Genomic DNA, 12,455 nt, shown 5'->3' with positions numbered 1-12,455 from the left:
TTCCCGACCCAGGGATCAAACCTGGGTCTCCAGCATTGGTAGGCAGATTCTTTATTGTCTGAGTCACCAGGGAATACCTGTTTCTTTCTTTCTTTTTTTAATAAAAACAACCAAAGGAATTCTATTTAGGAAATAATTATTCGTCTCCTGGAATGAAAAACGTCTCCTCTGTCTCTTCTTCAGCGCTCAGTGCTTTATTTAGTCCGCTGAGCTATAAAGAGAGCCACTCTCTGCCAGAGCTGGGTGACCTGTTTCAGGGCCTATATTTGCCCGTCCTGTTTGGCGTGCCCAGCGTCCTCCTCTCTGTAAGAGAATGAGGTGAAACCAGAGGGGCCGGCGTTGGCCTGGAAACCAGGATGTCAGCTTCCATCACTAGCATCAAGTCCCAGAACGATGGCTTCTGAAATTGCTGTGGTTCAGCCGCTCAGTCGTGTCCGACTCTTTGCGACTCCATGGACCGCAGCACGCCAGGCTTCCCTGTCCATCACCAACTCCCGAGTCCACCCAAACTCATGTCCACCAAGTCGGTGATGCCATCCAGCCGTCTCATCCTCTGTCGTCCCCTTCTCCTCCTGCCCCCAATCTTTCTGAGCATCAGGGTCTTTTCCAGTGAGTCAGCTGTTCCCTCAGGTGGCCAGAGGATTGGAGCTTCACACTCAGCATGAGTCCTTGCAGTGAATGTGGGTGCGTGCTCAGTTGCCCAGTTGTGTCGGACTCTTTTCGACCCCATGGACTGCAGCCCACCAGGCTCCTCTGTCCTAGGGATTCTCCAGGCAGGAACACTCCAGTGGGTTGCCATGCCCTCCTCCAGGGATCTTCCCGACCAGGGATCGGACCCACGTCTCTTGCCCTGCAGGCAGATTCTTTACCGTCAGAGCCCCCAGGGAAGCCGGCCTTACAGGGTTGTGAATGGGGGAGTGTCTGGTTGGGACTGATGGGTGAGTCTCCTTGCAAAAGCTGAATTAAGCAGCGCTGTGTCTGGGGGGCAGGGGGAGCCGAAACCTCAGAAATGTATCCCCTCTTGCAGTCCTGGAGGCTGGCCCCCCTGAGGCGTCTTCTGGCAGTGATGTGAATGCGCTGGTGGGAGCGCTGATAACGGCTCCTTCCCGCCTGCTCGACGGGTGCCGCTCGGCTCCCCAGCCTCACGTGCCCAGCGTATCATTGCTGCCTCTGCTGGCCCGCAGCCCGACTCCTTCGTGGAGGAGCTTTGGGATGCCTCCGACGCGACCCGATGCCCCCGCGTGGTCTCCCGGGCTGCAGACCCTTCACTGCCTCCCGTCTCAGGGGTCCCTCCTGGGGCAGCGGCCGAGGAGTTGGGACCTGACACCCCCCCTGCATGGGGCTGGGACCCGGCGGACCGCCCTCCGGGGTCCCAAGGCTAGTGTTCGTGCTGGACGGCGGGCGGACGCCACCCGGGCCGCGGAGCTGAGACGGGTGCCGACCAGGCCCTGGACGCGCTCGCTGTCTGTCTGCCTGTCTCTCTCTACATCTCTCCTTGTCTGTCTGGCTCTCCGGCTCCCTGTCTGTCCATCTTTGTCTATTTCTCTCTGTCTGTCTCTCTCCCCGTCTCTCCTTGTTTCTCTCTCTGTTCCCCTCTGTCTGTCTCTGCGTCTCTTCTTGTCTGTCTGTCTCTCTGTCCATCTCTGTCTGTTTGTCTCTGTCTCTCTCTCCCTGTCTGTCTCTCCCTGTCTCTCCTTGTCCGTCTGCCTGTCTCTCTGGCTCTTTCTCTCTGTCTCTGTCTTCCTGTTTCTCTCTCTCCGTCTCTCCTCGTCTGTCTGCGTCTGTCTGTCTGTCTCTCTCACTTCATCCGCTCCCTTCCATCAGGCCTGTAGCATCAATGCTTGAGCGACCCTTGGACTGCAAGGAGATCCAACCAGTCCATCCTAAAGGAGATCAGTCCTGAATGTTCATTGGAAGGACTGATGCTGAAACTCCAATCCTTTGGCCACCTGATGCAAAGAGCTGACTCATTGGAAAAGACCCTGATGCTGGGAAAGACTGAAGGCAGGAGGAGACGGGGGCGACAGAGGATGAGACGGTTGGATGGCATCACTGACTCGATGGACATGAGTTTGAGCAGGCTCTGGAGATGGTGGTGGACAGGGAGGCCTGGCGTGCCGCAGTCCATGGGGTTGCAAAGAGTTGGACACGACTGAGTGAGTGAGCAATGACATTCTGAAGGCTGGTGTCTGAGACCCAGGCGTGGTCAGGGCCGTTTCCTCCGAGGCCTCTCTCCGGGCGTGTGGACGGCCGTCTCCTCCCTGAGTCCTCACGTGGTCCTCCCTGTGTGTGTATGTGTGTCCCAATCCCCTCCTCTCATGAGGACCCCAGTCCTACAGGATCAGGCCCCAGCCTAGTGACCTCATTTCACCTTCATTCTCTCTTTAAGGACCGTCTCCAAACACAGCCCCATCCCGAGGTCCTTGGGTGACGGTTTCAGTGTCTGAATTTTGGGGAAGACTTAGTTCAGCCCAAGCTTTCCAGGTGGAAGCAGATGGTAAAGCATCCGCCTGCAATGCAGGAGACTCAGGTTTGATCCCTGGATCAGGATGATCCTGTGGAGAAAGAAATGGCACCCCACGCCAGTCTTCTTGCCTGGAGAATGCCATGGATGGAGGAACCTGGCAGGCTACAGTCCATGGGGTCGCAAAGAGTCAGACGTGCCCAAGCTTGTGTGCAAAGTGACAGGTCAACCCATAGTGCTCAGCAAAGACAACTTCCCGGAGCTCCCTCACGACCCCCGGGGGCTGCAGTCTTTGCCAGCCGTGGCAAAGACTCTGCGTGTAAACCCTTGGCTGCGGAGATGGCAAGGTGATCGGATGAAGAGACAGTCTGATCCGTGCTGGATGAGACGTCTGGGCATGGAGCCAGGGAGCACATGATGGACAGGCTCCACCCGCTCTGTGCTAAGGACACACGGACACACAGACACATAGACATAAGTAGAACTGCTGTGTGGGGCTGGGGAGCCTTCTCAAGGACCCTTGCGCGAGGTCTCAAGGACAAAGAGGGGTTCTCAGGAGATGGCTAGGGAGAGAGTACAGACACGCACACACACACACACACACAAACACGCACACACAGAGTTGCTGTGGTGCCTGGCACACACACACACACACATGCAGACACACACACACAAACACGCACACACATATGCAGACACACACACACATATGCAGACACACACACACATGCAGACACACACACATATGCAGACACACACACATATGCAGACACACACACACATGCAGACACACACACATATGCAGACACACGCACACATATGCAGACACACACACATATGCAGACACACACACACATATGCAGACACACACACACATGCAGACACACACACACATGCAGACACACGCACACATATGCAGACACACACACATATGCAGACACACACACACATGCAGACACACACACATGCAGACACACACACACATGCAGACACACACACACATGCAGACACACACACACATATGCAGACACACACACACATATGCAGACACACACACACATGCACACACACACACATATGCAGACACACACACATATGCAGACACACACACATATGCAGACACACACACACACATGCAGACACACGCACACATATGCAGACACACACACACATATGCAGACACACACACATATGCAGACACACACACACATGCAGACACACACACACACATGCAGACACACGCACACATATGCAGACACACACACACATGCAGACACACACACATATGCAGCCACACACACACATATGCAGACACACACACATATGCAGCCACACACACACATATGCAGACACACACACACATATGCAGACACACACACATATGCAGACACACACACACATGCAGACACACACATATGCAGCCACACACACACACATGCAGACACACACACATATGCAGACACACACACATATGCAGACACACACACACATGCAGACACACACACACACGCAGACACACACACACACGCAGACACACACACACATATGCAGACACACATACATGCAGACACACACACGCAGACACACACACACATATGCAGACACACACACATATGCAGACACACACACACATGCAGACACACACACATATGCAGACACACACACACATGCAGACACACACACATATGCAGACACACACACACATGCAGACACACGCACACATGCAGACACACACACACATATGCAGACACACGCACACATGCAGACACACGCACACACAAACACGCACACACAGAGTTGCTGCGGTGCCTGGCACCCCTGTTTCTGCATTTCCCCCCCCCCGGAAACCCCATATTTACAGGATCTAGAACAGGGCCGTCCAAAGGAAACACAGATACGAGCCACCGAAGTTATTTGCAATTTTCTGGCAGACAGCAAGATACAAACTTCCACTTGAAAAACAAATAAGTTGAAAACTACATAAGTACTAAGGATTTTAGGCAAACATGATACAGATTATAATATGGCAGATACGAAGGCCATTAAGAGGAAATCCTGAGAGTTCTCTTCCCAGGAAAGACGTTTGTATCTGTTTCTTTAATTTTGTATTTGTACACGATGATGGATGTTGACTGCATGTGTGGTCCCTGTTTCATGATGTATGTAAATCAGATCTTAATTGTGCACATCTTACGCTGTCCTTAGTGCCAATTGTATCAATGAATGTGGAAGAGAAACATTGCTGTGCTAAGAGAAACATTTGTCTGGTAGCCGCAGGAAAAAGAAACTAAAATGGTAATGATAAAATCAGTTAAAATACTGTATTTGGCCTGATGTCTATATTGAAATAGTATCATTCCAACAAATATACACATATATATACACACGCATGTGTGTATAGGTCTACAAAAATGAACATGTCAGCTTACATAGTAATAGAGGTATGTGTTTCTATTTTTCAATGCACAACATTTGTAGAGATTTATGAAAGCATCTATATTCTTTGGGTTTCCCGGGTGGCACGGTGGTAAAGAACTCGCCTGCCCACGCAAGAGACCGAGGAGGTGTGGGTTCGATACCTGGGTCAGGAAGATCCCCTGGAGAAGGACATGGCAACCCACTCCAGTATTCTTGCCTGGAAAATCCCATGGACAGAGGAGCCCGGCAGGGTCGCACAGAGTCAGACACACACATAGACTTTATGAAGTATCAATTTTATGGGTGTATACGTGCCTTCCATGTAATGTCCATAGATATGTAATTTACTAAAGCTATATTTTAAAATTCTGTAGTTGCACTTAGAGTGTCTAACTATCATGTATGTAATATCCATACATGTACAAGTAATATCCAGACATACATAATTTACGACAGTGAGATTTTGAAATTCCATACTTAAGCACATGTACTTAGAACTCTCTGTCTAACCATCAGTAAGAAGCTGAGCATCCTGTCTTCTTTCTTCCTTTTTATCATTACAAAAAAAAAAAAGTGTCTGCTGTGTTAAATGTTAGTTGGTTTGATCACCCCAGGATCAGACCCACGTCTCTTGCATCGGGAGGTGGCATCTTAACCGCGGAGCCGCCAGGGAAGGCCTCGCCTCACGCTTGTTGGGAGGATCCCCTGGAGAAGGAACTGGCAACCCACTCGGGGACTCTTGCCTGGAAAATCTCATGGACGGTGGACAAGCCTGGTGGGCTACAGTCCACGGGGTCGCAAAGAGTCGGACACGACTGAGCGACTTCACTTTCTCTTCTTTCTTTTCTCTTCACAACCCCTTTAGGGCCCCCGAAGGGATGCAGCAAGGCTGGTCGCCCTGGACTCTTCCGTTCCTCCCGTCTTCCAAGGAGAGGAGAAGATGCCGTGGGCACATTCCCGGCGTGGCCCACAGGCGTGGCCGCGACTCTGATGTGGCTGGAAGCAAGATCCAATGCCTGAGGGTCCCTCGATGGGCCCTCCTCTGCGAAACCGGCATACCATCCCAGCTCACTGTTGGGGTGCAGGGTGGAGGGGGACCCCCCGCGAGCATCCAGCCCCTCTCCCCATCACCCGTCTTGCGAAGCCATCGCGAGGCGGTCAGGACCCACGAGCCGGTGTCAACCTTCCCCAGGGGCGGGGGGCGGCGGGGGGTCCACGCTGGCACCTACAACCTCCATCCACCCCCCCAGGGGTGCGGGCGTTCCCATCCCAGCCCCGCCTGCCTGGCCCCCGTGCCTCGCGAGTTTCCGTCCGCCTCGCCCTCGTGCGCAGTGAGAGCTCGCGGGGCGGGGACCCTGTCGCCCAGCGCGGCCGCCCACGGGAAGGCTCTCGGCTTATTCCCGGCTTGACGCGTCCGGAGGCCAAGCAGCTTCAGATCGCACCATCACCGTGAAGGCAGGCGCCGCTGCGGTCCGACCCTCTTCACGTCTCAGATGCCGCCCGGTTTGTCTCGACATTCGCGCCCGCGCGCCCGGAGCTCTTTGCCTTCCTTCCCGTCTGTGCAGGAGAAAGACGCCCAAGGGATCCCAGCTGCTCTCCTTGCAGACAGTCCCCACTCCGAGGGGTTTTTAACCCGTCTGCCGCGAGAAGACACCCGGATGGGGAAGAGAAGAAAATGCTGGGGACTTTGCCCCCGGGACAAGAGGGTTCTGGGACCTCCCCCCAAACGCACCCTGTAGCGTCGGCTCTCTCTGGGACTCTCAAGGAGGCCTCAAGGATCTTTCCACGTTGCACCGTGGATAAGACTTGTGGGAGCCCTTCCAGGCAGCCACGGAGGACTCTGGAGCGTTTATTGTTATTATTATTTTATTTTCCCCTGTCTGCTCTGTTTAAACCGGGAGGGATCCAGGTTGACGGTGGAGGTGGGCCCCCCGCCCTGCGGGGTGCGTGCGTGTGTCCGTGAATGTCCCCGCCGATGCCCACCCCCAGCCCCCGCTGACCCGTTTCTCAAGCCGCTGATGAGCGTTTTCTACGTCTTACCCCTTCCCGCCCCCTCAAGCGCTCCGTCTTTCTGTCCCGCGGGTGTGGTCTGTGGCGCCTCCGTGTTATCTCGTCTCGTGGCTTCTGCCTCCCCCCTGCGTGGAGACGGGCAATAAAGAGAAAAGCTATTCCAGACATTATGGCTATTCCAGAAAATAAAATATTTTTGAAACCGCACATCAGGGCTACCCCGCTCCTTTGTCTCGTGGTGGGCTAGTGGGCTGCTAACCCTTGGAAGATGCATGGAGAATTCATTTATTCTGTAGACAATCAAGGGAAGGTGTTTCTTTTTTCTTTTTTTTCCCCAAACTTTAACTTTTTCATCTTGTATTAGGGTTGTTGTTGTTCGGTCGCTCAATCGTGTCCAACTCTTTGCAGCCCCATGGGCCAGGCTTCCGTGTCCATCACCAACTCGCGGAGCTTGCTCAGACTCACGTCCATCGAGTCGGTGATGCCATCCAACCATCTCCTTCTCTGCCGTCCCCTTCTCCTCCCACCTTCAAACTTTCCCAGCATCAGGGTCTTTTCCACTGAGTCAGTTCTTCACATCAGGTGGCCAAAGGCTTGGGGCTTCAGCATCAGTCCTTCCAAGGAATATTGCTAGCGTATAGCCAGTTAACAATGTTGTGATGGTTTCGGGTAAATAGCAGAGCAACGCAGCCATTCCCCCTCAAACACCCCTCCCATCCAGGGAAAGTTGCCCAGTCCTGTCCGACTCTTTGTGACCCTATGGACTGTAGTCTGCCAGGCTCCTCTGTTCAGGGGATTCTCTAGGCAAGAATACTGGAGTGGGTTGCCATGCCCTCCTCCAGGGGATCTTCCTGATCCAGGGATGGAACCCCCGTCTCCTGCATTGCAGGCAGATTCTTTACACTCAGAGCCGCCAGGCTGCCAAATAACCTCGAGTACAAACCTCTTTGAAAGAAAAGGGGGCAGGTTTGTCTAATTAAGTCGCAGCTGGTCCGTTTATCCTGGAAGGCTAGCAAAGAAGATAAGAATTTACAGTGTTCTTTCAAACCTTATTAGGTTGAAAAAAAAAATGATCTTGCCCCTCTTTGGGAACTCTGCACAGCAGCTGTAAAGAGTTGGTTATAGGTCGGAGTTGTGTGTCCTGGGGCGGCTCTGATAAGGCGGCAAGATGGTCATCTATCACGGTCACGTGAAAAGTCTGGACATGAATGGAAAACATGCGCTGTCATACTCAACCCAGTCCTGCACAGGTTGGGACTGGCCGAAACCGCATCCTCATCCACAAACAGCCCCAGTGAGAACTTCTGTATTTTGGGGACACCCACATCCACTTGAATCCAGCATCCTCACTATTCTTGCTAAAAGTCTCAGTCCAGACAAAAAAGAAAAAAACCCCATAATTAAGATGATTATTGATAAGCGTTTGGGGCCCATAGTGGTTCTGTTCAGTTCGGTCGCTCAGTCGTGTCTGACTCTTCGCGACCCTGTGGACCGCAGCACGCCAGGCCTCCCTGTCCATCACCAACTCACCGAGTTTGCTTAGACTCATGTCCCTTGAGTCAGTGATGCCATCCAACCATCTCATCCTCTGTTGTCCCCTTCTCCCAACCTTCAATCTTTCCCAGCATCAGGGTCTTCTCCAGTGAGTCAGTTCTTCGCATGAGGTGGCCCATATTGGTAGTTTGGAGGAAAAAAAAAAAAGGTATTAGATCAGGAATATTCATATGTTTTGAAAGATCATGGTGTTGTGGGGAAACATAGGAGAAAATATAAGGAATGATAAGGTCCTAATTCATATCCTGTGATAAACCATAATGGAAAAGAATACAAAAAAAAAAGGATACATTACACAGACACGTATATACCTGTATATACAATGGAACTGAATTCATTTGCTGTGCAGCGGAAATTAATTCAGCATTGAAGTAATCGACTGTACTTCAGTTAAAACAATTTCTCACTGTTGGAGACTTGTCAGATGGTTCAGTGGTCAAGATTTCATCTTCCAACGGAGGGGCCAAGGGTTCAGTCTCTGGTTTGGGAGCTAAGATCTCATATACACTGTGGCCAGAAAATAGAACAAAAACCAGAAGCAGGATTGTAACAAATTCAATAAAGGCCTAAAAAGCAAAACAAGAAGGAGTTATTAAAAAAAAAGTGAACACGATTCTGACTGGTTTAACAGAAGCCTGCCAGCCTAACCCAGGGTGTAATTGGGATGTGAGGTCTGCAGGTGTTGTATGTACCCAGTGCTGTCTCTGCCAGTAACAGCAATAGAAACATTTAAATCAGCTGGCATAACTGCGATACAAATACACACGTGCGTGTATAGACACGCATAGATGGCATCGCCGACTCAATGGACGTGAATCTGAGCAAACTCCGGGAGATGCTGAAGGACAGGGAAGCCTGGCGTGCTGCAGTCCACGGGGTCTCGGAGAGTCGGACACGACTGAGCGAGTGAACACCCATGCACGATTATGCCTTTGCGTGCAATAATAACAAAGATGCTTCTGTATCTTCCATTATATGCTGGGCAGGGAGGAGGACTCAGAAACATAAGTCTGAAGTCAGATTCACTCAGAGTTGCTGTGTAGCAGAAACAGAACATTGTCAATCAACTGACGTCCTTTTTTCCTTTTTCTTTTAAATGACAAACCTCTACTCTAGTTTCTAGAGTAGTGTAGACATCGCCTTCTCCTCCTGCCTTCAATCCCTCCCAGCATCAGGGTCTTTTTCAGTGAGTCAGCTCTTCGCATGAGATGGCCGAAGGATTGGAGCTTCAGCTTCAGCATCAGTCCTACCAATGAACACCCAGGACTGAACCTCCTTTAGGATGGACTGGTTGGATCTCCTTGCAGTCCGAGAGACTCTCAAGTGTCTTCTCCAGCAGCCATCTACCCTAGAAGCTGGTGTTTATTCATGTATTTGGCTGCCTCCGGGGCCTTAGTATTTGCACGTGTGATTTTTAGCTGCAGCGTGTAGAATCCAGTTTCCCGACCAGGGATCGAACCCTGAGCCCCGGAATTGGGAGTTCAGAGTCTTAGCCACTGGACCACCAGGAAAGTCCCAACTAGACATCAATTAAAAAAAACAAAAAACGATAGTATGAACACGTCGGGAAGAAGGAGACGGAGCCGCTTTCTGGGATCGATCGTAAGAGAGGCAAATAGGGCAAGCATCTGGCCCCCGCGTTCGCTACCACAAAGGTCACCGCGGCGTCTGTTGTCGCAGAAAGCGAAAGGGAAAATGTATCGCCCGCACCACGCCACCAGCTCCGGCTGCCAGGGTGGACATAACCTCATTTAGTCCCGCTCAGCCCTGCCAGCTAGGAAGAGATACCGCTGATCTTTAATAGATTGCGGAGCTGATAGATGTGAGCTATTTGGCCCCGTTACCTCAAGCCACGAGCCAGCCCCACTCAAGCTCCACGTGTCGGAACGCTGGGCCCATGCATTAATCCCCAGACACTCTCACTTGCTTATTTGGTTCCCTCTGTTCATCCATCTCAGTGGGGACAGCTCATGGTTCTTCTCTTGTGTGAAACGGGATTATTTATCTCCCCTACTGGGACTCACGCAGCATAGGACAAGTGTCCGCCACGTCAGCACCAGTCTGAGTTGATGGCACGTCCGTCGAGTCGGTGATGCCACCCAACCATCTCATCCTCCGTCGTCCCCTTCTCCTCCCGCCTTCAGTCTTTCCCAGCATCGGGGTGTTTTATGAGTCAGCTCTTCCCATCAGGTGGCCGTAGTATTGGAGTTTCAGCTTTAGCATCACTCCTTCCGATGAATATTCAGTAGTGATTTCCTTTACGATGGACTGGTTGGGTCTCCTTAAAGTCCAAAGGGCTCTCAAGAGTCTTCTCCAGCACCCATCAACTCTAGAAGCCGGAAAAAATGCAGGACTAATGTGTATTCCCCGGCGAGTCGACAAGCGGTTGGAACGCGGATAGAATGCCTGAAGGTCCACGTGTTGCTCATTTCGTATCGCCCGGAAGGTCCCCGTCTTTCCCTCCCTCTTTTATTTTTTAAATCAAAGGCACCTCTCCACCACAATGTGTTTGTTTTTGGAATCTCCGCCTCGGTGTATCTCTGAGCAGGGCCAGCCAGATAAGTTTAAATAGCCAATTATCCGGGATTAAATGAATCGTTCCGCACCAGCGGAGCAGAGAGACAATGAAAAGTGGCCTTTTAGCATCTAGACCCTAGAGAATTCCATCTTCCCTGGAGTAGTCTCCGGCAAGCACACACCTCCACACTCCCCTTTTTAAAGCACAGCCCTGAGCACCGCCCTGCCCCCAGAAAAATTCGCTTTTCTCAGTGTAGGATAAAGCTCTGAAATCTTTTTTTTTTTTTTTTTTTTTTTAAGAGAGTCCACAGGGAGCTTCCCCTGTGCAGACTTGGCCTCTTTCAACAGTGAATTCTAAAAGCATGCATGTAGCAAGACTAATTTGTAAAACTTAATGAAAAAAATTTTTTTTCTTTTTTTTTTTTTAAATCCCTTTCAATGTTCATTTGCTCTGTACACAACAAATGATTCTTTAAGACCGACTGGGGACTTCCCTGCTGGTCCAGTGGCTAAGACTCTGCCCTCCCAGTGCGGGGGGGACCTGCGTTTGATCCCTGGTCAGGGAACCTGAAAGAAACCTGAGCACCGAAGAATTGATGCTTTTGAATTGTGGTGCTGGAGGAGACTCTTGAGAGTCCCTTGGACTGTAAGGAGATCCAAGCAGTCCATCCTAAAGGAAATCAGTCCTGAATATTCATATACATGTTCCCTCCCTCTTGAACCTCCCTCCCACCCCTCTAAGTTGTCCCAGAGCACCCACCCCCGCTCCCCGCCCCACCAAACCCCTCGCTGGATTTGAGCTCCCTGGAAGACAAACATTGTGCTGAAGCAAAACGCTCACTTTTTGCAGACCAGAGTTTCCTACATGTTTTGATCCCCAGAGACCCTGTTCCTGCCCACTGACGCTGCGGTGTGTCCTGACTTATATTTATCTTGGAAGGAATTGCTTGGCATAGTTGAGAAAGCACTGAAGAACGCAGAGAGAAGAATGTGATGGTTTGTGTGAACAATGAAGCCAGCTGTCTGCTTCTTCCTGTGCTTGGGTCTCACAGACCACTCGCCTCACGCCGACCTCTATATGGTGAGAAGACTCCTACACCTGCATTCTATAAATATTTGCTGTTTCATTTCCTGAAGTTGCCTGCCACCGCTGCCAGGTAAATATATGTTAAAACATTTAATTGATCAACATTCCTTAAAATAAAAAAATCACCCTTAGCCTTCGTTTCAGCCTATCTCTCCTTCCCAAACCCATGACCTGCTTTTCTCAGACCCGTGCAAAAGCGATTTATTTTCTGCATTTATTATTTTTTTCTGCAATCTGGCAGTCTCTGAATCTCCCAATCAAAATAAGTGCTGTCTTTTTTTTTTGTTTAATTCTTGCCCAAACATTCCCTGTGTCTCTACAACAAAAAGCAATTTCTGTTTTGACAGCATCTTCTCATGTAATTAACTTATTCATCTGGTTGACCATTATAGATTAAAAAAAAAA

At 50.8% G+C, this 12,455-nt stretch overlaps 1 protein-coding gene across 1 annotated transcript; it reads right to left on the bottom strand.

Annotated features, from left to right (window-relative positions):
• Positions 1-5,746: 5,746 nt before the first annotated feature.
• LOC106503886 (myosin heavy chain IB) lies at positions 5,747-7,093 on the bottom strand (the record flags this gene model as incomplete). The annotated part of the gene is given in 1 exon segment (XM_018044437.1): positions 5,747-7,093. A coding segment is annotated over 1 exon segment (247 nt), but the record flags the coding sequence as incomplete, so codon positions are not given.
• Between the last annotated feature and the right edge of the window lie 5,362 nt (positions 7,094-12,455).

The sequence above is a fragment of the Capra hircus genome, unplaced genomic scaffold, assembly GCF_001704415.2.
Source record: "Capra hircus breed San Clemente unplaced genomic scaffold, ASM170441v1, whole genome shotgun sequence".
NCBI lineage: Eukaryota > Metazoa > Chordata > Mammalia > Artiodactyla > Bovidae > Capra > Capra hircus.
Note: the sequence above shows the minus strand (reverse complement) of the source record. Positions and strands in the feature narration are given on the sequence as shown.